The 26,843-nt window shown below is 39.3% G+C and overlaps 1 protein-coding gene across 4 annotated transcripts in view; it reads right to left on the bottom strand.

Moving 5' to 3' along the window:
* Positions 1-26,843, bottom strand: part of RHBDD1 (rhomboid domain containing 1) — a 224,119-nt gene that overhangs the window by 76,086 nt on the left and 121,190 nt on the right. For 3 of the 4 annotated variants that reach the window (XM_053597932.1, XM_053597935.1, XM_053597933.1), the window contains exon 7: positions 15,933-16,076. In XM_053597932.1, the coding sequence (XP_053453907.1) occupies positions 15,933-16,076 (144 nt within the window). Of the gene's footprint in view, positions 1-916; positions 1,039-15,932; positions 16,077-26,843 lie in introns of all 4 variants that reach the window. The other variant, XM_053597934.1, reaches the window with a different exon arrangement.

The raw sequence follows: 26,843 nt of genomic DNA, 5'->3' as shown, positions 1-26,843 counted from the left end.
ATGTATATTTCTACATATATACAAGAATAATATTTTTGTGGTTGGTGCCTTTTTTCCCTCTTTTTTTTTCTCATCATTTTCTTGGAGGAGCTATTGTTAATTTTTTTATTTTTTTACTTTTATTTTTTCTTTCTTCTTTTTTAACTTTTTTATGAACACCACTTTTCTTTTCCCCTTTTCACTTCCTCTTCTTCCCTTCGTATGGTTTCTGAGAGTGCTTAAATCAGATTTTTAGAGGTTTTTTTTTGTTTTTTACCTTTTTTCAATTGTTTTACGATTATTGTTATTTTTATTGTAGTTTTTATTGTTGTTGTCTGTATGTCTATGTGTTTCCGATTGTTCATACATCTGTGGGCTTGTGTGTCTGGTAGCCTTTTTATCTGTTTGTTTGCTCATTTGGTCTCAATGTGTTTGGTGTTTTGCTAAATCCTCGGGTTGGCTATTTTCCCTAACTCCAATTTTCACATTCAACAAGAACAAGGGGGTACCAGGGATGACGGCTGATTGGAGCCAGCTCTCAATAGAAGCTCCAGTCTGGAGGGAGAGATAACGACCAGAAAGAACCCAACAAAGCTGAGAGATGAGATAGATAATTGCTCATCTTCCCTCCTGAGGCAAGCTTCGACTCCATAGAAACTATTTTCAGGTACAGATCCCATTCCAAAGAGGTTGTGTGGCTGTCCCCTCCCCTAAAAGAGTTGTTTGCTTACTGTGGGATCTCTACTGGTGAGCGATAAACTGAGGCTCTCCTTCCCCACCCCACCGAAGGGAATTACTGGAAGTTAGGACTCCTTCTCAAGAGAGCCCCTGCGGTGAGTCTAGGAATTCCATCATCTGGCAAGAAATTTGAACAAATATTTTCCATGCCACCTTGATCCTTCAGTCTACCCACCACCACCACTACCACCCCCACTACCCTTAGCCTGGCAGTCTAGAAGTCCAACTCCTCCAGAATCCAGAATGTCTGCATTTCTTGGCTCGGATTGGGCATTGCATAGATGGTGGCATTACAGCTGTGCTGTCCTGTGAATCCAGTAACTGCACAGAAAGACACAGAGGGAAAGGTGACTGACCTGGCCCAGAAAAAGAGTATCTCAGCAGCAGATGGAGGCTTGGGTGACTGCAGTGCAGGTGGAGGCTTGGAAACTGCTGAGGTGCACGAACCCAAGAGGAGGCACCTCCCACCCAACTTCAGCATTAGTAGAGTGATCCTGCTGGGGTCTAACTCTGGAGAGTCATCTCCCCAACTCTGTGGCCTGCCAGAGGGAACCAGACCTCGCCCTATAGGGATTCCAGAGCTCCAGAATAGCAGCAACAAAGGTGCAGTGGCGGAGGGAGAAATTCTTTTGCTGTCTGGATATCCTCAGGTTTGGACTGAGCTCATGTGGAACTTTCTTCACCTGCCATTGAGCTCCTGAGGCAGGCAGACCTCAGCTTCCCCTGCTGGATGGTGGTAGACTGTGGTAACCACGAGGAGGAGGCAACGACCTCACTTTGACTCTGGCAGGCACATAGCCCTGGCACATTTGCTTATTGGACAGAACAGGGCCACAGAGACTGGGTTAACAGAGACTTCCAGTGGGAATACTAGAGACTGGGGTGACCAAAGTCCAGTGGTGAAGGATGACCAAGGTGGGGTAAGAGGCATCAACCCCCTGGCTCTAAACCTCCACTGGACAGGCCTCTCTAATCCCTCAGAGCACCAGAGGCACTCAAATTACACTTGAGCTGCCAATAGACCCCTAACATCTAGTTGCTGGAGTCCTATTGAACTCTCTAGCTAGAGAGTGGGGGCTGTCTGGGAGAAATGGTCTGGAACTCTTGAACTGGACAAATTATCCAAGAACCCTCCAAGGTGGGACCCGGGTTTTACTGTAGTGGGAAGGTTTGATTATCCTCTTCCAGATATTACCAGTGGGGGAAGGGATATCCTAGTTGCTTGGATTACACCAAAGCTGAGACTGCAACCTAGAGTTGCTGATTCACTAGGATTGGACAGAGATCAGCTGAATACAAGGCAGAGCCACCTACCCCCACTACACCAAGCAGGCCTCTAGAGTCACAGACTATAGTACTGTACTGGTCCTTTGCAAAATTGTACAGGAAAAGCTGCAGTCACCAGTCCCAGCTCCTTGGTGAAGGGATGGTCAACCAAAACCGTAGAACTTTCCAGTCCAATTCACCTTACCTGCTCATCTAGCTAAACACAGAAAAACAATCATGGGGTGGAATCAGCAGAAAAACTTTGGCAACATGAATAAACAGAACAGTTCTACTCCCCCAAGGAATGACAAAACAGCCAATCCAGAGGATCCCATTTACGAACAGATAGGTGAGATGTGTGACATTGAATTTAGAATTTGGATTGCAAACAAGATCAACAGAATGAAAGTAAAGATGGAGGTAGAAATTGCAGGATTAATTCAGAAGATGCCTCAAGAATTCAATGAATTCAAAGACAAAATCACCAAAGATTTAGACACATTGAGAAAAGAAGTTGCAGCCTTACACGATATGAGAAATACAGTAGAATCCCTCAGTAACAGAATGGAACAGGCAGAAGAAAGGAATTCCGACATCAAAGACAAAGCTTTTGAATGATCCCAAATGTTCAATGAGGAAGAGAAATGGAGAGCAAAACAGATCATTCTCTCAGAGATCTCTGGGATAACTTGAAGAAAACCAATATTCTCCTTATAGGGATTCCTGAAGGTGATGAAGTAGCTTTACAAGGCACAGAGGGCCTTCTTCATGAGATTATGAGAGAGAACTTCCCAGACATACCAAGAGATCCTGAAATCCAGATAGCAGATAGTTTCAGAACCCCAGCACAACTCAACCCAAATAAGACAGCCCCCAGGCACATCATAATTAACTTTACCAAAGTTAATATCAAGGAGAAAAACCTGAAAGCAGCCAGACGTAAAAAAACCATAACCTACAAGGGAAAGAATATTAGAATGACTGCTTTTCTCTCTGCTGAAACCTTTCAAGCCAGAAAAGGGTAGTCATCAACTTTTAATCTCCTAAAAGAAAATAACTTTCAACCCAGGATCCTCTACCCAGCTAAACTGAGTTTTATTTATGATGGAGAAATTAAATACTTTTTTTTATAATGTTTTTTTTTTACTTTATTTTATTATTTTTTTAATTTTTTTTATTGTTAAATCATAGCTGTGTACATTAGTGCAATCGCCTGTACCCATTCTAAGATGCACCATAGATGTGGCCCCACTCATTTCCTTCCCTCCACCAAAACCGCCCCCCTCCCTTCCGCTTCCTTTAATGACATCCATATGTTGAAGAAATTTCCCATAACTAAACCAGCTCTCCAGGATATCCTCAGACCTATTCTCCATAATGGCTAGCGCAATTCTCCACCACAAAAGTAAACTCACTCTGAAACTTTTGATCAAATTACAAATTCCACAGCAGTGAAAGGATTGAATATGTCCACTGGTCTTTTGAAAAACTCGATACCCAAAATTATACCAGGCCTATCAATATTCTCAATTAATGTGAACGTATTAAATTGTCCTCTAAAGAGGCACAGGCTGGCTGACTGGATACAAAAACTCAGACCAGATATCTACTGCATACAAGAATCTCATCTTACCTTAAAAGATAAATATAGACTCAGGGTGAAGGGATGGTCATCTATATTCCAGGCAAATGGAAAACAGAAAAAAGCAGGTGTTGCAATTTTATTTGCAGATACAACAGGCTTTAAACCAACAAAAGTAAGGAAAGATAAGGCGGGTCACTTCATATTCGTTAAGGGCAAGACTCAATATGATGAGATTTCAATTATTAATGTTTATGCACCCAACCAAAATCCACCTCAATTTATAAAAGAAACGTTAGACATGAGCAACTTGATTTTCTCCAGGTCCATAGTAGTCAGAGATTTTAACACCCCTTTAGCGATGTTGGATAGAGCCTCCAAAAAGAAGATAAGCAAAGAAATTATAGATTTAAACTTAACCATCCAACAACTGGATTTAACAGATATTTACAGAACATTTTATCCTAACAAAACTGAATACACATTCTTCTAATCATATAATGGAACATACTCCAAAATTCATCACATCTTAGGTCACAAATATTACCTCAGCAATTTAGAAGAATAGAAATTATTCCTTGCATCTTCTCAGACCATCATGGAATAAAAGTGGAACTCAGTAACAACAAGAACCTCCGTACTCATACAAAAACATGGAAACTGAATAACCTCATGCTGAATGATAGCTGGGTCATAGATGAGATTAAGAAGGAAATAAACAAATTTTTGGAACAAAACGACAATGAAGACATGAATTGTCAGAACCTCTGGGATACCACAAAGGCAGTCCTAAGAGAAAAATTTATAGCACTACAAGCCTTCCTCAAGAGAACAGAAAGAGAGGAAGTTAACAACTTAATGGGACATCTCAAGCAATTGGAAAAAAAAGAACTTTCCAATCCAAACCACAGCAGAAGAAAAGAAATAACCAAAATTAGAGCAGAATTAAATGAAAATGAAAATAAATGAATTATACAACAGATCAATAAATCAAAAAGTTGGTTTTTTAAAAAGGTCAATATAATCGAAAAACCTGGGGGAGGAGACAAGATGGCTGACTGAAGCCAGCTTTCCACAGAGGCTCCCGTCCAGTAGGAGATTAAAGGACAAAAATTCAGCAAGTAACCTGGTGGATTTGAGCTGCACTAAGAGAGAAGGTTGAAGAACGCACGTCAACCCCACTGAGGTGAGCTGCAACCACAAAGATACAAACAAAAGGTACAAAATCCATCACCAAGCAGACGGGAGTCCCTTCCCCCATGAGAATGGCTCAGAGTGCCCCACAAATAATCGGGCAGAGTTCAAAGGTCCTCCCACTCCACTCCACGGGAGAGACCCTCTAAAAACTGGACCTATCTCCCCTACTAGGGTGCCACGGTGTCCTCCTACCAGGCATAAAACTGTATAAACTGTATATAGTCTCTACCTGGAATTCTGAGCTCCCAGCACTCCTCTTTACTCACACTGAGCTCTGGAGGCCAGTCCCGGTTGGCGGAGAGGGACTGCACCAGAGTGGCAGTTCCCTGAAGCACAGTGTGACAGCCGTCTTTTGGTGACAATACAGCCAGGCATAAAACTGTGTGAAGCTGTGTGTGTTCTCTGCCCGCAACCCCAGGCTCCCAGTGCTCCCCGCACTCCCCTCTGCTCTTGCTCCAAGGTCTGAAGGCCTGTCCCCCAGGGGTCCAGACTCTTGGGCGATTGCTCAAGGGGTGTAGACAGTGTTGGGCTGAAGCAGGTCAGTGCAGACTCTGGGGTACGGGAGCGGAGAGAGGACGGTTGGCCAGAAGGCAGCTACACCAGAGCAGCGGTTGCCTGAGCCATAAAACAGTAGCCCTCTTTTGCTAGCAATACGGCTTACTACCGAATATTCAGAAGCCACACCCCCTGTCTCCCTGGGCAACCAGAGACTCTGAGTATAGGATTTGCCTGAGGCTACTCCAACTTGCAAACTGGGGAAACTACCAGGGCGGGGCTGGCCCAGAGGTCCGTTTTACTAAACCTAAGACGCACCTGGCCCTCAGGGGATCATCAGACTATAGACAATACAACAGCAAAGACAAGCTGATTTGGAACTCAATTCAGCTTCTCTTCTGCAGGGGAAACGCAGAGTTGTTCTGTTCTGTTCTGTCAGTAACATTAATCAGGGGCAAGACTGGACCTGAGTGAAAACACCCCAACCTTCAGCAAGCGCCTGAGGTTGTCAGGCCTCACCTTCTCCTGCTAGAGAGAGGCACAGCGCAGCGGCCTGGCAGACTTCCTTGTGATTCAGGCAGGTGCAAACTCCTGGAGTACCGATTCACTACAGGCAACTGCACCAGCCAACTTCAGGGCTATCAGCGACTGGGTGTGACAGTGGTGCAAGGTGGGGAAGGAGGCAGCAACCTTCCCAGACTGATCTGTTGGCTGGGTGGCTCCTCCTGATTCCATGCAGCACTGGAGAAAGCTACACCAAGTAGTCACCAGATCCCTGTGATCCAGTTCCCAGAGACCTCTTAAACTCTCTCGCCTGAGACAGGTGCAGACTGAGAAAATTGATTTGGACTTTTTGAACTGAACCAATCGCCTAAGGACAAATCAGGTGGTGCCGTGGGTGCACGGTGGTAGGAAGGTTTGATTTTTCTTTTCCAATTGTTTGCCGGTGAGGGGGTGGGGTGACTTAATTGCTGATATTTCTCCACAGCTGAGACTTCAATCCAGAGTATCTGTTTTACTAGGGTGGAACAGAAACCAGCTAAAAACAAGACAGAACCACTTAGCCCCAACACACCAGACAGTGCCCCAGTTTCTCAAGCCACAACACTGTACAAGCTCTTGACAAACTCCGAGGGGGGAAAAATCAAAGGGAGTAAAACAACCATGGGGCAGAATCAGTGGAAAAACTCTGGTAACATGAATAACCAGAATAGATCAACCCCACCCCCAAGGAAAGATATGGCAGATGTAATTGAAGATCCTATTCATAAACAACTGGCTGAGATGTCAGAAATCGAATTCAGAATTTGGACTGCAGACAAGATTAACAAAGTGGAATTAGGAATTCAAGGAGAAATTCAAAAGTTGTCTCAAGAATTTAACGAATTTAAAGACAAAACCACCAAAGACTTAGACACACTGAAGCAAGAATTTGCAGCCCTCAAAGATGTGAATAATACAGTAGACTCCCTCAGCAACAGAATGGAGCAAGCAGAAGAAAGGATTTCTGACATCGAAGATAAAGCCTTTGAATGCTCCCAAACTCTCAAAGAGGAAGAGAAATGGAGAGCAAAAACGGATCATTCTCTCAGAGAGCTCTGGGATACTTTGAAGAAGGTGAATATCCGAATCATAGGAATTCCAGAAACAGATGAAGTGGCCTCGCTGGGCACAGAGGCCTTTCTGCATGAAATTATGAAAGAGAATTTTCCAGACATGCCTAGAGATTCTGAAATTCAGATAGTGGACAGCTTCAGAACCCCAGCACGACCCAACCACAATAAGACATCCCCCAGGCATATCATAATTAACTTCACTAAAGTTAATATGAAGGAGAAAATCCTCAAAGCTGCCAGGAGAAAGTAAACAATTACCTTCAAAGGGAAGAATATTAGAATGACTGCAGATCTCTCTGCTGAAACTTTTCAAGCCAGAAGAGGGTGGTCACCGACTTTTAATCTCCTAAAGCAAAATAACTTTAACCCAGGATCTTGTATCCAGCTAAACTGAGTTTCATTTATGATGGAGAAATTAAATACTTTAATGACATACATATGTTGAAGAAATTTGCCATAACCAAACTAGCTCTTCAGGATATTCTCAGACCTATCCTCCATAATGACCAACCCAATCCTATACCAGAAAAATAAACTCACTCAGAAACTTCGGATCAAACTCCAATTTCCACACTGCAAAAGGATTAAAAATGGCTACCGGACTTTTGAAAAAGTCGATACCCAAAACTTCACCAGACTTATCAATATTCTCCATTAATGTGAACGGCTTAAACTGTCCTCTAAAGAGGCATAGGTTAGCTGACTGGATACAAAAACTCAGGCCAGATATCTGTTGCATACAAGAGTCACATCTTAACTTAAAAGACAAATAGAGACTCAGGGTGAAAGGATGGTCATCCATATTTCAGGCAAATGTTAATCAGAAAAAAGCAGGTGTTGCAATTTTATTTGCAGATACAATAGGCTTTAAACCAACAAAAGTAAGGAAGGACAAGAATGGTCACTTCATATTTGTTAAGTGTAATACTCAACATGATGAGATCTCAATTATTAATATCTATGCACCCAACCAGAATGCACCTCAATTTATAAGAGAAACTCTAACAGACATGAGCAACTTGATTTCCTCCAGCTCCATAATAGTCGGAGATTTCAAAACTCCCTTGGCAGTGTTGGATCGATCCTCCAACAAGAAGCTGAGCAAAGAAATCTTAGATTTAAACATAATCATCCAACATTTGGATTTAGCAGACATCTACAGAACATTTCATCCCAACAAAACTGAATACACATACTTCTCATTGGCCCATGGAACTTACTCCAAAATCGATCACATCTTAGGTCACAAGTCTAACCTCAGTAAATTTAAAGGAATAGAAATTATTCCATGCATCTTCTCAGACCACCATGGACTAAAACTTGAGCTGAGTAACAACAGGAATCTGCATACTCATACAAAAACATGGAAGTTAAATAACCTTATGCTGAATGATAGCTGGATCAGAGATGAGATTAAGAAAGAAATCGCCAACTTTTTGGAACAAAACAACAATGAAGACATGAACTACAGAACCTCTGGGACACCGCAAAGGCAGTTCTAAGAGGGAAATTTATAGCACTGCAAGCCTTCCTCAAGAGAACAGAAAGAGAGGAAGTTAACAACTTAATGGGACATCTCAAGCAACTGGAAAAGGAAGAACATTCCAACCCCAAACCCAGTAGAAGAAAAGAAATAACCAAAATTAGAGCAGAATTAAATGAAATTGAAAACAAAAGAATAATATAACAGATCAATAAATCAAAAAGCTGGTTTTTTGAAAAGCTCAATAAAATAGATAAACCTCTGGCCAAACTAATCAGAAAAAAAAAGAGTAAAATCTCTAATCTCATCAATCAGAAACAACAAAGACGAAATAACAAAAGACTCCTCAGAAATCCAAAAAATCCTTAATGAATATTACAAGAAACTGTATTCTCAGAAATTTGAAAATCTGAAGGAAATTGACCAATACTTGGAAGCACGTCACCTTCCAAGACTTAGCCAGAATCAAGTGGAAATGTTGAACAGGCCCATATCAAGTTCGGAAATAGCATCAACCATACAAAACTTTCCTAAAAAGAAAAGCTCAGGACCAGATGGTTTCACGTCAGAATTCTATCAAACTTTTAAAGAGGAAATAGTACCTATATTACTCAACCTGTTCCAAAAGGTAGAAAAAGAAGGAAGACTACCCAACACCTTCTATGATGAAAACATCACCCTGATCCCCAAACCAGGAAACGACCCAACAAGAAAAGAAAATTATAGACCAATATCACTAATGAATATAGATGCAAAAATATTCAACAAGATCCTAACAAACAGAATCCAGCAACACATCAAACAAATTATACATCATGACCAAGTTGGTTTTATCCCAGGATCTCAAGGCTGGTTCAATATACCTAAATCTATAAATGTAATCCAGCACATAAACAAATTAAAAAACAAAGACCATATGATTCTCTCAATCGATGCAGAAAAACCTTTTGATAATATCCAGCATCCCTTCATGATCAGAACACTTAAGACAATCGGTATGGAAGGGACATTTCTTAAACTGATAGAGACCATCTACAGCAAACCCACAGCCAATATCATATTGCATGGAGTTAAATTGGAATCATTTCCACTCAGATCAGGAAACAGACAAGGCTGCCCATTGTCTCCATTGCTTTTTAACATTGTAATGGAAGTTTTAGCCACTGCAATTAGGGAAGAAAAGGCAATCAATGGTATCCATATAGGGTCAGAAGAGATCAAACTTTCGCTCTTCGCAGATGATATGATTGTATATCTGGAAAACACTAGGGACTCTACTACAAAACTCTTAGAAGTGATCAAGGAATACAGCAGCGTCTCAGGTTACAAAAATCAACATTCATAAATCGGTAGCCTTTATATATACCAACAATAGTCAAGTTGAAAAAACAGTTAAGGACTCTATCCCATTCACAGTAATGCCAAAGAAGATGAAATATTTCGGAATTTATCTAACAAAGGACATGAAAGATCTCTATAAAGAGAACTATGAAACTCTAAGGAAAGAAATAGCTAAAAATATTAACAAATGGAAATACATACCATGCTCATGGCTGGGAAGAATCAACATTGTTAAAATGTCCATACTACCGAAAGCAATATATAATTTCAATGCAATCCCTATTAAAGCTCCACTGTTATACTTTAAAGATCTTGAAAAAACAATACTTCGTTTTATATGGAATCAGAAAAAAAACCTCGAATAGCCAAGACATTAGTCAGAAATAAAAACAAAGCAGGATGAATTATGCTACCAGACCTCAGACTATACTACAAATCGATAGTGATCAAAACAGCATGGTATTGGCACAAAAACAGAGAAGTACATGTCTGGAACAGAATAGAGAACCAAGAGATGAAACCAGCTACTTACCATTATTTAATCTTTGACAAGCCAATTGAAAACATTCAGTGGGGGAAAGATTCCCTATTTAACAAATGGTGCTGGGTGAACTGGCTGGCAACCTGTAGAAGACTGAAACTGGACCCACACCTTTCACCATTAACTAAGATAGACTCTCGCTGGATCAAAGATTTAAACTTAAGACATGAAACTATAAAGATATTAGAGGAGAGTGCAGGGAAAACCCTTGAAGAAATCGGTCTGGGCAAGTATTTTATGAGGAGGACCCCCCAGGCAATTGAAGCAGCTTTAAAAATACACTACTGGGACGCGATCAAACTAAAAAGCTTCTGCACAGCCAAGAACACAGTAAGTAAAGCAAGCAAACAGCCCTCAGAATGGGAGAAGATGTTTGCAGGTTATGTCTCCGACAAAGGTTTAATAACCAGAATCCACAGAGAACTCAAACACATTAGCAAGAATAGAACAAGAGATTCCATCGCAGGCTGGGTGAGGGATTTGAAGAGAAACTTCTCTGAAGAAGACAGGCACACGGCCTTCAGACATATGAAAAAATGCTCATCATCTTTAATCATCAGAGAAATGCAAATCAAAACTACTTTGAGATACCATCTAACTCCAGTGAGACTAGCCTATATCACAAAATCCCAAGACCAGAGATGTTGGCGCGGATGTGGAGAAAAGGGAACACTTTTGCACTGCTGGTGGGAATGCAAATTAATACATTCCTTTTGGAAAGAGATATGGAGAACACTTAGAGATCTAAAAATAGATCTGCCATTCAATCCTGTAATCCCTCTACTGGGCATATACCCAGAAGACCAAAAATCACATCATAACAAAGATATTTGTACCAGAATGTTTATTGCATCCCAATTCATAATTACTAAGTCATGGAAAGAGCCCAAGTGCCCATCGATCCACGAATGGATTAATGAATTGTGGTATATGTACACCATGGAATATTATGCAGCCTTAAACAAAGATGGAGACTTTACCTTTCATGTTTACATGGATGGAGCTGGAACATATTCTTCTTAGTAAAGTATCTCAAGAATGGAAGAAAAAGTACCCAATGTACTCAGCCCTACTATGAAACTAATTTAGGGTTTTCACATGAAAGCTATAACCCAGTTACAACCTAACAATAGGGGGAAGGGGGAAAGGGAGTGGAGGGAGGGGGGAGGTGGGTAGAGGGAAGGGGATTGGTGGGATTACAACAGCGGTGCATCTTACAAGGGTATATGTGAAACTTGGTAAACGGTCTGTGAAGCTAGTGAATGATGCCCCATGAATAGATCAATGTACACAGCTATGATTTAATAAAAAAAAAATCGATAAACCTTTGGCTAACCTGGAAAAAAGAGTAAAATATCAAATTTCATCAATCATAAATGGTAAAGACGAAATAATAACAGACCCCTCAGAAATTCAAAAAGTCCTTAATGAATACTACAAGAAACATTTTTGATAAGGAAATCAACGAATACTTGGAAGCTCGCCACCTTCCATGACTTAGGCAGAATGAGGTAAAAATGTTGAACCGGCCTCTATGAAGTTCTGAAATAGCATCAACTATACAAAATCTCCCTAAAAAGAAGAGCCCAGATCCAGATGGCTTCACATCAGAATTCTACCAAACTTTGAAAGAGGAACTAGTACCTATATTACTCAAACTTTTCCAAAATATAGAAAAAGAAGAAATACTACCCAACACATTCTATGAAGCAAACATCACCTTGATCCCTAAACGAGGAAAAGACCCAACAAGAAAAGTATAGACCAGTATCACTAATGAATATAGATGCAAAAGTATTCAACAAGATCCTAGCAAACAGAATCCAGCAATACATCAAATGAATTATATACCACAACCAAGTGGGTTTTATCCCCGGGTCTCAAAGCTGGTTTAATATATGTAAATCTATAAATATAATCCAGCACATAAATAAATTAAAAAACAAATATGATTCTCTCAATTGATGCAGAAAAAGCTTTTGATAATATCCAGCATAGCTTCATGATCAGAACACTTAAGAAAATGGGTATGAAGGGATATTTCTTAAACTAATAGACCATCTACAACAAACCTACAGCCAATATCGTATTTAATGGAGTTAAAGCGAAACTATTTCCACTCAGATCAGGAACGAGGCAACGTTGCCCATTATCTCCATTGCTCTTTAACATTGTAATGGAAGTTTTAGCCATTGCAATTAGGGAAGAAAAGGCAATCAAGGGTATCCATATAGGGTCAGAAGAGATCAAACTTTCACTCTTTGCAGATGATATGATTGTATATTTGGAAAACACTAGGGATTCTACTACAAAACTCTTAGAAGTGATCAAGGAATACAGGAATGTCTCAGGATACAAAAGCAACACCCATAAATCTGTAGTCTTTATATATACCAATAATAGCCAAGCTGAAAAAACAATCAAGGATGCTATTCCATGTACAGTAGCACCAAAGAAGATGAAATATTTGGGAGTTTATCTAACAATGAACATGAAAGATCTCTATAAAGAGAACTATGAAACTCTAAGAAAAGAAATAGCTGAAGATGTTAACAAATGGAAAAACATACCATGCTCATGGCTGGGAAAAATCAACATTGTCAAAATGTCTATACTACCCAAAGCAATATACAATTTTTTTTTTTTTTTTTTGTAGAGACAGAGTCCCACTCTATGGCCCTCAGCAGAGTACTGTGGCCTCACACAGCTCACAGCAACCTCCAACTCCTGGGCTTAAGCGAGTCTCTTGCCTCAGCCTCCCAAGTAGCTGGGACTACAGGCGTCCACCACAACGCCCGGCTATTTTTTTGGTTGCAGTTTGGCCGGGACCGGGTTTGAACCCGCCACCCTCGGCATATGAGGCCGGCGCCCTACTGACTGAGTCACAGGCGCCACCCAGCAATATACAATTTTAATGCAATATCTATTAAAGCTCCACTGTCATACTTTAAAGATCTCAAAAAAATAATACATCGTTTTATATGGAATCAGAAAAAACCTCGAATAGCCATTACTCAGAAACAAAAACAAAGCAGGAGGAATCACGCTACCAGACATCAGACTATACTATAAATCAATAGTGATCAAAACAGCATGTTACTGGCACAAAAACAGAGAGGTAGATATATGGAACAGAATAGAGAACCAAGAAATGAACCCAGCTACTTACCATTATTTGATATTTGATAAGCCAATTTTCCCCCCTTTTCAGTGGGGAAAAGATTCCTTATTTAACAAATGGTGCTGGGTGAACTGGCTGGTGACCTGTAGAAGGCTGAAACTAGACCCACACCTTTCACCTTTAACTAAGATAGACTCTCACTGGATTAAAGATTTAAACTTAAGACATGAAACTATAAAAATCCTAGAAGAAAGTTCAGGGAAAACTATTGAAGGAATCGGCCTGGGCGAATATTTTTTGAGGAGGACCCCCCAGGCAATTGAAGCTGCATCAAAAATACACTACTGAGACCTGATGAAACTAAAAAGTTTCTGCACAGCCAAGAACACAGTAAGTAGAGCAAGCAGACAGCCCTCAGAATGGGAGAAGATATTTGCAGGATATGTCTCTGACAAAGGTTTAATAACCAAAATCCACAGTGAACTCAAACGTATCAGCAAGAAAAGAACAACGGATGTGGAGAAAAGGGAACACTTCTGCACTGCTGGTGGGAATGCAAACTAATACGGTCCTTTTGGAAAGATGTTTGGAGAATACTTAGAGATCTAAAAATAGATTTGCCATTCGATCCTATAATTCCTCTACTAGATATATATCCAGAAGACCAAAAATCACACTATAACAAAGATATTTGTACCGGAGTGTTAATTGCAGCCCAATTCATAATTGCTAAGTCATGGAAAAAACCCAAGCGCCCATCGACTCATGAATGGATTAATAAATTGTGGTATTTGTACACCACAGAACATCATGCAGCCGTAAAGAAAGATGGAGACTATACCTCCTTCATGTTTACATGGATGGAGCTGGAAAATATTCTTCTTAGCAAGGTATCCAAAGAATGGAAGAATACGTACCCAATGTACTCAGCCCTAATAATGAAACTAATTTATAGCTTTCATACGAAGGCTACAACCCAATCTCAGTACAAGAATATGGGGAAGGGGGCAAAGGAGGGGAAGGGAGTGGGAGGTAGGTTGATTGTTGGATCCACACTAGGGTGCATCTTGGAAGGGTGCAGGTGAAGTTTACTAAGTGAAGAGTATAAGGGTTTGAAGACAATAATTAAGAAAATGCCATGAAGACTATATTAACCAGTTCGGTGAAAATATTTCAGACTGTATATGGAAGCAGCACATTGTACCTCATGATTGCATTATTGTACACAGCTATGATTTAATAAAAGAGAAAAAAATATTACTGGCACATCGCAGTGCTGATACTCTTCACCTAAAATATACTAATTAATCTCTTCCTCCCCACTTCTCTGGCCACCTTCACAATCTAGGCTGCATTTCTGTTCAGACCATGGCAATAAAGTCTTCCAACTTGTCTTCCTGCTTACTGTCGTCCTTAAAGTCAGAAACTATGTTGTCATAATTCATGCATTCTCATCAGCTACCATCAAGCTTGCTACCTCATAGGTGTTCAGTCCTTGTTTGCCAAATCTGCTGCCAGATTCATACACCACAACCCTGATCACATTACTCCCCCACGTAGCGCTCCACTGGCACTTACACCATAGGCTGTATGCGTTTTCCACTTGGCCTATTTAATTCTAGGAACTCAGTGACCCAGCCTCAGCCTAGTTTCCCACTCTTCTTCCCACTTCTGTTTAGAAGTGGGGACTAGATGAACATGTCCTTTACTTCTGTTCACACCTTGATACTCAGCCTCCTGCCTGGAATGTCCTTCCACATCTCTTAAAATTCTATACATTCCTGAAAGTCCAACTCAAATGCCACCTCCTCTGTGAAAATATGACAGCTCTTAGTAAGAAAAGGCTCAGTCCTACCTAGGCATATACCCAACCAGAGATCGTGAACTTTTTGAAGGCAGGTACCACCTCTCTGTGTTCTCTATTGTATCTAACACAGTACATGAAACATAATAAGACCTCATTAAATGTCTATTTGAATGAACAGACTTTTAGTCACTACTAAAAGAATAATAAAAACAGTAATACCCGAACTCATAAGCCAAACCCAGAATGAAGATGGAAGAATACAGGGGTTCTTTTTAAAGATTCTTTTACAAACTGATATACACAAAGCCTATTAAAAATACAAATTCCTAGGCTCTATCCCCAGAGAAATTGGTTCAGCAGAATTCTTAGCCCATGTGATTTTTGAGGGAGATTTATGTAATACTTTGATAATACAGTGACACAGAACCTGCTTTATAGGTATGAATTCCAAAGTCAAGTCCCCCTTTTTTACCAAGTGCCTAAGAATTTTAAGTTTCTTGACTTTAAGGCCAAGGCATCAAGTACAGCAGGCCTATAAAAAGAACCACTTTAACAATACATACGCAGTCTGGCACCTCGTTAGCTTAGGTTGCTGGGAATATGGCATCACACCCCATTCTTTGTAATCACAATCTGCACACATTTTTCATCTACTTGTCCTTTTTATAAACTGTTTAAAGTTTAATTTGCTACAAATAGCCCATTTTCAGACCATCTTACCACATGAGATAGGCTTTACAATGACTGAAGGATGCAAGACTCCTACCTCGGTCCCAGAGGCTGGCTCTTAATGCCCTCTCCAGCTGCTCCTCTTCACTCAGTCCTGCTGTGTACACATCATAGTTCCTGGGCACTTCTTCAGAGTGACCAGGCCCACCAAACGGATAGTGATTCTGATATCCAGAATGGCCTGGAGGCACAATGAAAAGGTTATAGAACACAGCTATGGATTGTTCTTTTGTTTCATACTTCTTGTGTTGTTAAAGACAAACAAATAATTTGTGTCATCATTTTGAGAATAATCATCACCTTCAAAATAAGAAAAGGTACCAAAGGGACAAGGCCTTCCAGAAGGTAGGCAATGATTGTCTTGTCACTGCTGTGTTTATTGTGCCCGACATAGGACCAGACATGAAGGAGTCTTTGTGCTAACAAGGAAAGGAGATCTTAACTTGGAAGGTCCTCAGAGGTCCTGGAGAAGAAACCGGAAAAGGCAAGTGACATGCTGAGTGGATTTTCTCTGTAACTATTTAATACTTGAACTATTTTCAGGAAGTCCTGAGTTGAGTCAAGAGAATTAAGAAATAATAATAATAATAATGATAATAGTTGGTCCCGGGGCTCCATACAGTGAGGCAGTCCAGAGATACTAGGTGACATTTCAAACACTAATAAGACTGACAGGTATAAACCAATTTCTCTGTAATTATAAGTCTACACATGTACAAGAGACTGTACTTCCTGTTGTAGTTCCTTCCAAAAAATGGCTTGATTGATAAGTAAAATAAGAGAGAAGAGACACCCTGCTCATTCAATATGGCTTTTGCTACCGTCTCTAGATACCCATTTATAAGGGTAAATGACAGAGCAAAGTTCAATTCTGCAAGATATTTCCATCAATCTTTTCAGTCAGTTTGAATTTACTCCTTATATTTTCTTTAATCACCAACTGTTACAGATTTTGTTTGGATGAGATGGTTATTTCCACAGAAGTTCACCAATTTCATTCTGGCATAGTTAGGGAGAAATAATAGTCTGTTTAATTTTTCTCCTACTTCTCTCTCATTATTGTGTCCTTTGGAGATGATGCTTCAAATGTTCAAATAATGTGTTTTTTGTTGTTGATGAAAATTCCTAACTTTTATGTGTCACTAATCTCTCTATTATCCCATATAGCAAGGGCCTGACTTAGAGCTTCAGTAAGACCCTAGAATAAAACACAGTCAAGCCAAAAGAGCAACACTGCATGGCATACCCTGGTTAGTTGAGATTTCATTTTCAGAATTACTGATAATTGGTCCTGAGGCAATTTTAAAATTTACTTTTATATTAATTATGAATGAAAGACTTTCCTAATATGCAAGATTAAAAAGGAAGCATAATTCAGTACTCTAGTAGTCTTTGTTTTCATATAAACAATAAAGTGATAATAAAACACACAAATCTGGTTTCAGTGCAAGATATTTCCATCAATCAGGTGATGACCTAATATAATTTTGTGTTTATATAAATATATGTCATGTAACAAATTTGTGTCTATTCATCTTTTTAGCACAGCTGAGTTATAAGTGACATGCCAAATTATCAATTTAGAGAGTACAACTGAATGGTCTTTAGGAGATTTTAGAGTTATACCATCAATGTACTATTATCACCACAATCAATTTTGACATTTTGACCATTTACATCATTCCCCTCAAAAAGAAATATGTGCCCTTCAGTTAACATCAAACTCCTATATATCTAGCTCCTTAGGAATCAGTAATCTACTTTCTGTCTCTACAGATATCCCTATTTGGACAATTCACAAAAATAGAATTATATTGGTAATTTGTGGTATTTTATATCTGGCTTATTTTAGCATAATGTTTCCAGCAGTCATCAATGTGACATGTATCAGTATTTCATTCCTTTTTATGGTCAAATAATATTCCACTATATGGCTGTACTATATTTTATGTAGGCTTCAACTGATGGACATTTGGGCTGTTCCCCCCTTTTGACTATTATGAATAATGCTCCTATAAGCATTTCTGAAAATTTTTTAGTGGACATATGTTTTCATTTCTCTTGAACATAGATCTCGGAGAGGAACTGCCAGGATATTTCCCAAAGCTGCCACACCTTTATGTTCCTACAAGCCGTGTATGAGGGTTCCAGTTGCTTACACCCTCACCAACACTTGTGTCATCATTTTTTTCAGTTGTAGTCAACCCAGTGGGATGAAGTGGTTATCTTTCTGAGGCTCTGATGACTGATGAATGATTTTGGGCATCTTTTTATGCATTCCTAGCCATACTGTCTTTGGAGAAATATCTGTTCAGATCTTTTGGCCATTGTTCTAGCTTAGTTACATTTTACTGAATTGTCCTTGAAAGTAACAAAAATGAATGATTTAAATAAATATTAAATTAAAAATGTTCAGGATTTTGGAGACTAATTCTGAAAAGCCTTGCCTCAATGCAGTAAAAATTGGTGGAGATTTACTAAATACCTCCAATAATACAATTTCCCTATTCTCTTTCATGTTTTCCATATCAAAATATTAACATTATTGATATTTAAAACAGAGGAAGGAGGTAAGTAAATTTTCCAAATCCTCACATTGGTTTAGGGCCAAAATTGGATCTGGATACAAAATATAGACACTCTGCTCAAATTGGTCTCTATCAATAGAACCATCAGAAAAATTCAGCTCCCACCGCTGTGCTGGGGACACCAGCTAGTTTCATATCTGGAGAGGAAAGGAGACTGTGGTAGTGCTACAAATCTTGCTTTCTATAATCCTCACCAAAAAAAGACCTAGTATGAAGACAAATGGTGAAAACACTATTAATAGATCTACATCAGAAAGAACAAATAAAGGGGCAACCATTCTGAAACACTAATGGAATAAGTGGATAAGTCAGCAGACACCAAGGGATGCTTCCGCAATCCTGAACAGAGAAAGTACCCAATTCCCTAAGAGTGCCAATTATTTTATTGCAACACAAAAAGCATACTGGGTAATTTCCCATACGGCTCATTATCACTTTCAAACCCCTGTGGAAAGTCATTCTGTTAGGGAAGGGCTATGCAGCATTGCTACCCATCCATCCCTCAGAATGCTCAGCCAATTCAAATTCCAAAATAACCCAAAGTCTATGAATACTTATCTATGCAGATACTATATACACCCACAGAGTTTTAATCACCAAGTATACATGCAGTAATTTGAGGCAACATTTTTTTATTCATGCCATTTCTTACTTAAAAACAACCTAGCGTGCTTTAATGAAATAAAGTGAACTCTCAACATCTGACTATTATGAAAACTAATTTGGTACTTGTCAGACAAACATGGGGAGAGGGAATGGGAAACTTTTGTTGCTGTAAGTCAAAAAAGACTAGTGTGGTTAAAGCTTCCATATCATCGATCATAAATCATCGACAAGACCAAAAATATCACCCATATATATTATAATGAGAACAAGTCTCCTAGGACCCAAAATTTTCCATAGCTGTTTCAATGGTCCAATCTGATGTTTTTAAATCTCCATAATAAACATTCCTGTAAAAATCTAACAATCCAACACTTAAGTTTAAATTATGTTCTGCGATAAATACCAGTTTAATTTTTTTCTTTCTTTTTTTTTTTTTTAAGCTATACACTTGAGCTCTGTAGCAAAAGAAACTCTGGTTACCATTATTCTATTAACTACTCCATCTGTTCCTTATACACATAGCAGGATTTCATGGCAAAGGAGATCAAGAAACACCAGCAAGATTAGAAAAATTGGTAACAGCTTTTTAAACATTCATAAGGTTCTTTGACCTACAAAGACTTTTCCAGCTAAGGACATCCATATTAAGAATAAATCATTACTTGTCAGAGATACATAGGCTCTCATAAAAGTTCCCTAGATGGCCATTAGCATGGCCACCTGGCCTTATGCAGCTCTTCCTTTGAAGAATCCCATCACTTCAGAGCAGGGAATATAAATATGGTAATCTCGTGGAAGTTGAGAAAGGCTAAAGGGGCTTTTATTTTTGCCTTTAAATCTCTGGTCTGTCAGTGTGCTGTGCCTACGCCTTTTTCATACTGAAGGAGAGGAGCAGGTTTCCCTTCTTTTTAACATAAATAAGAGTTAAAAAAGTTGATTCAAGACAATAAGTGGAACTGCCCTATTTCGTAAGGTTAAACTGGCAGTGTGTCCATCTCTCATCCTTGCACAAAAGAAAAAGCAAGGGTTAGGAATCAGGGAATTGCACTTTTTTTTCTCTCTCTTAGGGTGAGTCCACAGGTAGAAGCCGAGAGCTGGCATGGTACAACAACTGTTCTCTGCACCAAGGCCAAGTTTCTAAGAATTTATGCATCTAAATAAACAGAGGTGAGAGCCTTTGGAGCAGGTGTCCTCAAACTGTGGCCCGTGGGCCACATGAAGTGGTGTGAATTGTATTTGTGCCCGTTTTGTTTTTTACTTCAAAATAAGATATGTGCAGTGTGCCTAGGAATTTGTTCATAGGTTTTTTTTTTTAAACTATAGTCCAGCCCTCCAACTGTCTGAGGGACAGTGAATTGGGCCCCTTTATAAAAAGTTTGAGGACACCTGCTTTAGAGGGAAATCTCTCTTAGGGCGTGATAACATTCATTTCGGTGGTCTCCAAGCTTAGGGAACCCCAATCCTCAAAGGCTATAATTTTTGTTCCTGATCCCATTAAAATCACCTAGGAAGTTTTTCTTTTTTTTTTTTTTTTTTTTTTTATTGTTGGGGATTCATTGAGGGTACAATAAGCCAGTTACACTGATTGCAATTGTTAGGTAAAGTCCCTCTTGCAATCATGTCTTGCCCCCATAAAGTGTGAAACACACTAAGGCCCCACCCTCCTCCCTCCATCCCTCTTTCTGCTTTCCCCCCCATAACCTTAATTGTCATTAATTGTCCTCATATCAAGATTGAGTACATAGGATTCATGCTTCTCCATTTTTGTGATGCTTTACTAAGAATAATGTCTTCCACATCCATCCAGGTTAATACGAAAGATGTAAAGTCTCCATTTTTTTTAATGGCTGAATAGTATTCCATGGTATACATATACCACAGCTTGTTAATCCATTGCTGGGTTGGTGGGCATTTAGGCTGTTTCCACATTTTGGCGATTGTAAATTGAGCTGCAATAAACAGTCTAGTACAAGTGTCCTTATGATAAAAGGATTTTTTTTCCTTCTGGGTAGATGCCCAGTAATGAGATTGCAGGATCAAATGGGAGGTCTAGGTTGAGTGCCTTGAGGTTTCTCCATACTTCCTTCCAGAAAGGTTGTACTAGTTTTCAGTCCCACCAGCAGTGTAAAAGTGTTCCCTTCTCTCCACATCCACGCCAGCATCTGCAGTTTTGAGATTTTGTGATGTGGGCCATTCTCACCGGGGTTAGATGATATCTCAGGGTTGTTTTGATTTGCATTTCTCTAATATATAGAGATGATGAACATTTTTTCATGTGTTTGTTAGCCATTTGTCTGTCGTCTTTAGAGAAAGTTCTATTCATGTCTCTTGCCCATTGATATAAGGGATTGTTGGCTTTTTTCATGTGGATTAATTTGAGTTCTCTATAGATCCTGCTTATCAAGCTTTTGTCTGACTGAAAATATGCAAATATCCTTTCCCATTGTGTAGGTTGTCTCTTTGCTTTGGTTATTGTGTCCTTAGCTGTACAGAAGCTTTTCAGTTTAATGAAGTCTCATTTGTTTATTTTTGTTGTTGTTGCAATTGCCATGGCAGTCTTCTTCATGAAGTCTTCCCCCAGGCCAATATCTTCCAGTGTTTTTCCTATGCTTTCTTGGAGGATTTTTATTGTTTCATGCCTTAAGTTTAAGTCCTTTATCCATCTTGAATCAATTTTTGTGAGTGGGGAAAGGTGTGGGTCCAGTTTCAGTCTTTTACATGTAGACATCCAGTTCTCCCAACACCATTTATTGAATAGGGAGTCTTTCCCCCAAGGTAAGTTCTTGTTTGGTTTATCAAAGATTAGGTGGTTGTAAGATGTTAGTTTCATTTCTTGGTGTTCAATTCGATTCCAAGTATCTATGTCTCTGTTTTTGTGCCAGTACCATGCTGTCTTGACCACTATGGCTTTGTAGTACAGACTAAAATCTGGTATGCTGATGCCCCCTGCTTTATTTTTGTTACAGAGAACTGCCTTAGCTATACGGGGTTTTTTCCGGTTCCATACAAAATGCAGAATCATTTTTTCCAAATCTTGAAAGTACGATGTAGGTACTTTGATAGGAATGGCATTGAATAGGTAGATTGCTTTGGGAAGTATAGACATTTTAACAATGTTAATTATTCCCATCCATGAGCATGGTATGTTCTTCCATTTGTTAATATCCTCTGCTATTTCCTTTCTGAGGATTTCATAGTTTTCTTTATAGAGGTCCTTCACCTCCTTCCTTAGGTATATTCCTAGGTATTTCATTTTCTTTGAGACTATGGTGAAGGGAGTTGTGTCCTTAATTAGCTTCTCATCTTGACTGTTATTGGTGTATACAAAGGCTACTGACTTGTGGACATTGATTTTATATCCTGAAACATTACTGTATTTTTTGATGACTTCTAGGAGTCTTGTGGTTGAGTCTCTGGGGTTCTCTAAGTATAAGATCATGTCGTCAGCAAAGAGGGAGAGTTTGACCTCCTCTGCTCCCATTTGGATTCCCTTTATTTCCTTGTCTTGCCTAATTGTATTGGCTAGAACTTCCAGCACTATGTTGAATAGTAAAGGTGACAGAGGACAACCTTGTCTGGTTCCAGTTCTAAGAGGAAAAGCTTTCAGTTTTACTCCATTCAGTAAAATATTGGCTGTGGGTTTGTCATAGATAGCTTCAATCAGTTTTAGAAATGTGCCACCTATGCCTATACTCTTCACAGTTCTAATTAGAAAAGGATGCTGGATTTTATCAAATGCTTTTTCTGCATCTATTGAGAGGATCATATGATTTTTATTTTTGCCTCTGTTAATATGGTGGATAACGTTTATGGACTTGCGTATGTTAAACCAGGCTTGCATCCCTGGGATGAAGCCTACTTGATCATGATGAATGACTTTTTTGATGATAAGCTGTAATCTATTGGCTAGGATTTTGTTGAGAATTTTTCCATCTATATTCATGAGTGAGATTGGTCTGAAATTCTCCTTTTTGCTTGGGTCTTTTCCTGGTTTTGGTATCAGGGTGATGTTTGCTTCATAGAATGTGTTGGGGAAGATTCCTTCTTCCTCAGTTTTTTGGAATAATTTCTGCAGTACAGGAATAAGCTCTTCCTTGAAGGTTTGATAGAATTCTGGAGTGAAGCCATCTGGACCAGGGCATTTTTTAGTTGGAAGCTTTTTTATTGTTTCTTTGATCTCAGTGCTTGAAATTGGTCTGTTCAGGAGGTCTATTTCTTCCTGGCTAAGTCTAGGGAGAGGGTGTGATTCCAAATATTGATCCATTTCCTTCACATTGTCAAATTTCTGGGCATAGAGTTTCTGGTAGTATTCAGAGATGATCTCTTGTATCTCTGTAGGATCAGTTGTTATTTCCCCTTTATCGTTTCTGATTGAGGTTACTAGAGATTTTACTTTTCTATTTCTAGTTAGTCTGGCCAATGGTTTATCTATTTTATTTATTTTTTCAAAAAATCAACTCCTTGTTTCATTAATTTTCTGAATGATTCTTTTGTTTTCAATTTCATTGATCTCTGATTTGATTTTGGATATTTCTTTTCTTCTACTGAGTTTAGGCTTAGATTGTTCTTCTTTTTCCAATTCCATAAGATCTCTTGTGAGATTGTTGATGTGCTCTCTTTCTGTTTTTCGAATGTAGGCATCTAAAGCGATGAATTTTCCTCTCAAAACTGCTTTTGCAGTATCCCACAGGTTTTGGTAGCTTGTGTCTTCATTGTTGTTATGCTCAAGGAAGTTAATGATTTCCTGTTTTATTTCTTCCTTCACCCATCTGTTATTCAACAGAAGATTTTTTAATTTCCATGCCTTTGGGTGGGGTTGAGCATTTTTGTTAGAGTTGAGTTCCACCTTTAGTGCCTTATGGTCTGAAAAGATACAAGGTAAAATTTCAATTCTTTTGATTCTGTTGATATTTGTTTTGTGTCCCAGGATATGATCAATTTTGGAGAATGTTCCATGGGGTGATGAGAAGAATGTATATTCTTTATCTTTGGGGTGGAGTGTTCTATATACGTCTATCAAGCATAATTGTTCTAGGGTCTCATTTAAATCTCTTATATCTTTGTTTAATTTCTGTTTAGAGGATCTGTCCAGCTCTGTAAGAGGTGTGTTAAAGTCCCCTGTTATGATGGTATTATCAGATATCATATTGCTCAGACTGAGTAAGGTCTGCTTCAAGAATCTGGGAGCATTTAAATTGGGTGCATAAATATTTAGAATTGAAATGTCTTCTTGTTGTAGTTTTCCCTTGACCAATATAAAGTGACCATCTTTGTCTTTTTTGACTTTAGTTGCTTTAAATCCACATGTATCTGAAAATAAGATTGCAACTCCTCTTTTCTTCTGAATTCCATTTGCCTGAAAAATTGTCTTCCAACCCTTGACTCGGAGCTTTAATTTGTCTTTTGAAGCCAGGTGTGTTTCTTGCAGACAGCAAATGGATGGCTTGTGTTTTTTAATCCAGTCAGCCAATCTATGTCTCTTCAGTGGGGAATTCAAGCCATTAACATTTATGGAGATAATTGATAAGTGTGGTAATATTCTATTCGTCTTATTTGGTGAGAGTCCATTGCTTAGTTTTATCTTTTGCATCAGTGTGGAGGTTAGGTTCTGTCCTTTGATTTCTGAGTTCTTACTTTGCTGCTGATCCATTGTGGTGGTCAGTGTGCAGAACAGGTTGAAGTATTTCCTGTAGAGCTGGTCTTGTTGTGGCAAATTTCCTCAATGTTTGTATATCCGTAAATGATTTGATTTCTCCGTCAATTTTGAAGCTTAGCTTAGCAGGGTACAGAATTCTGGGCTGAAAATTGTTCTGTTTAAGTAGATTAAAGGTAGATGACCATTGTCTTCTTGCTTGGAAAGTTTCATTAGAGAAGTCTGCAGTAACTCTGATGGATTTGCCCCTGTAGGTCAACTGGCGCTTACTCCTGGCAGCTTGCAGAATCTTTTCTTTTGTCTTGACTTTGGACAGATCCATCACAATTTGTCTTGGAGAAGCTCGGTTAGAGTTGAGGCGACCCGGGGTCCAATATCCCTCTGAAAGCAGTGTGTCAGAATCTTTGGTGATGTTTGGGAAATTTTCTTCTATAATATTCTCTAGTATGGCTTCCATTCCTCTGGGGCATTCTTCTTCCCCTTCTGGAATTCCTATAACTCGTATGTTGGAACGCTTCATAAAGTCCCATAATTCTGACAGTGAACGTTCTGCTTTCTCTCTCTTCTTTTCTGCCTCTTTTACTGTCAGAGTTATCTCAAGAACTTTGTCTTCTACCTCTGAAATTCTTTCTTCTGCATGGTCTAACATGTTGCTGATACTTTCCATTGCATCTTTAAGTTCCCTAATTGACTGTTTCAGTTCCTTCAGCTCTGCTATATCCTTTTTATATTCTTCATATCGTTCATCTCTTATTTCATTCTGTTTTTGGATTTCCTTTTGGTTATTTTCCACTTTATTAGCAATTTCCTTCATTGTTTCCATCATTTCTTTCATTGTTTTCAACATGTGTATTCTAAATTCCCTTTCTGTCATTCCTAACATTTCTATACTGGTGGAATCATCTGCAGTAGCTACCTCATGGTCCCTTGGTGGGGTTGTTCTAGACTGGTTCTTCATGTTGCCTGGAGTTTTCTGCTGATTCTTCCTCACGAGTGATTTCTTTTATCTGTTTCCTTGCCCTAATTTTCCTTTCACTTCCTCTTGCTCTTTAAGTTCTTGTGCCTGTGGACTAAGGGTTACAGGACCAGAAGGGTGAGAAGGTTGAAGAGCAAAAAAAAGGGGATGAAAGAAAGGAGGACCGAGTGATAAGAAAAAAAAGAAAGATAGAGAAAGGAGAGGGGGTGGGTATAAGGAATATTGACAAAAAGAAGAGAGCCACAGAAAGAGGGAGACAGGGCAATATAGGTGTACAGTAGGGTACTTTGACACAACCTTAAAAAACCCCACCTTCTGGGGGTGCCCAGTTGCGTGGTTCCCTTGAGGTCAGCAGCTCTTTGCTAACCTGGTCAGACACAGTACCCCACCTCCACCAAGTAGAGAGGAAAGACAAAAATGCTATAAATCAAACCAAAACAAGCAAACAGAAAACTTTACAGGGATAAAATTGGGTGAAAAACCAAATAATATCGGTAGAAACACTAGCAAAAATGAAGTTGAAGTTATTAAAAAAGGCAGCAATGGGAAATTATAATTAAACTAGGAAAATTGAGAAAGAAAAAGGGATCTGTGTGGAAAAGATTGAAATTAAAAAAACAAAAGAACATCAGCAACGTCAAAATAAACAAACAAAAAAAACAACCAAACAAAAAAAAAAGAAAAAAATACACAACCAAAAACAAAGCAGTTTGTATATGTTATTGACTATTGTCTGGGCAACACGTGGTCTTCTGGGGTATGAGATGTTAGTCACAGTTCTGATACGACTGGAGGCTGCTGATTTCTCAAACCCCAGCAGGTAGACACCCTAAATCTCTCTTCAGCCTACTTAAAAGGCACTTTGAACTTGTAAACTTGCTGAGCAGAAGCTTCCCCAGCTTTCTCGCTGGAATCGCTGCTGAAGTGGCTATCCACTTACCCAGTGTGCCAAAACCGGTCTCACTCTGCCCCTGAGGGTTAGGGCTGCAAGGCGGCTCAGACCCCACCCTTAGGCTACTTGGTTGCTGGGTTACCAGCTCCCACCCGTTTCTAGCTCTGTGACCCTGAGGGCGGAGCTTGCCGGGGCAGATCACTGACAATGGATCCGTGTAACCCACCGCCAAA

Source organism: Nycticebus coucang, chromosome 7 (assembly GCF_027406575.1).
Source record: "Nycticebus coucang isolate mNycCou1 chromosome 7, mNycCou1.pri, whole genome shotgun sequence".
Taxonomy (NCBI): Eukaryota; Metazoa; Chordata; class Mammalia; order Primates; family Lorisidae; genus Nycticebus; species Nycticebus coucang.
This window is presented reverse-complemented; position numbering and strand designations above follow the sequence as displayed.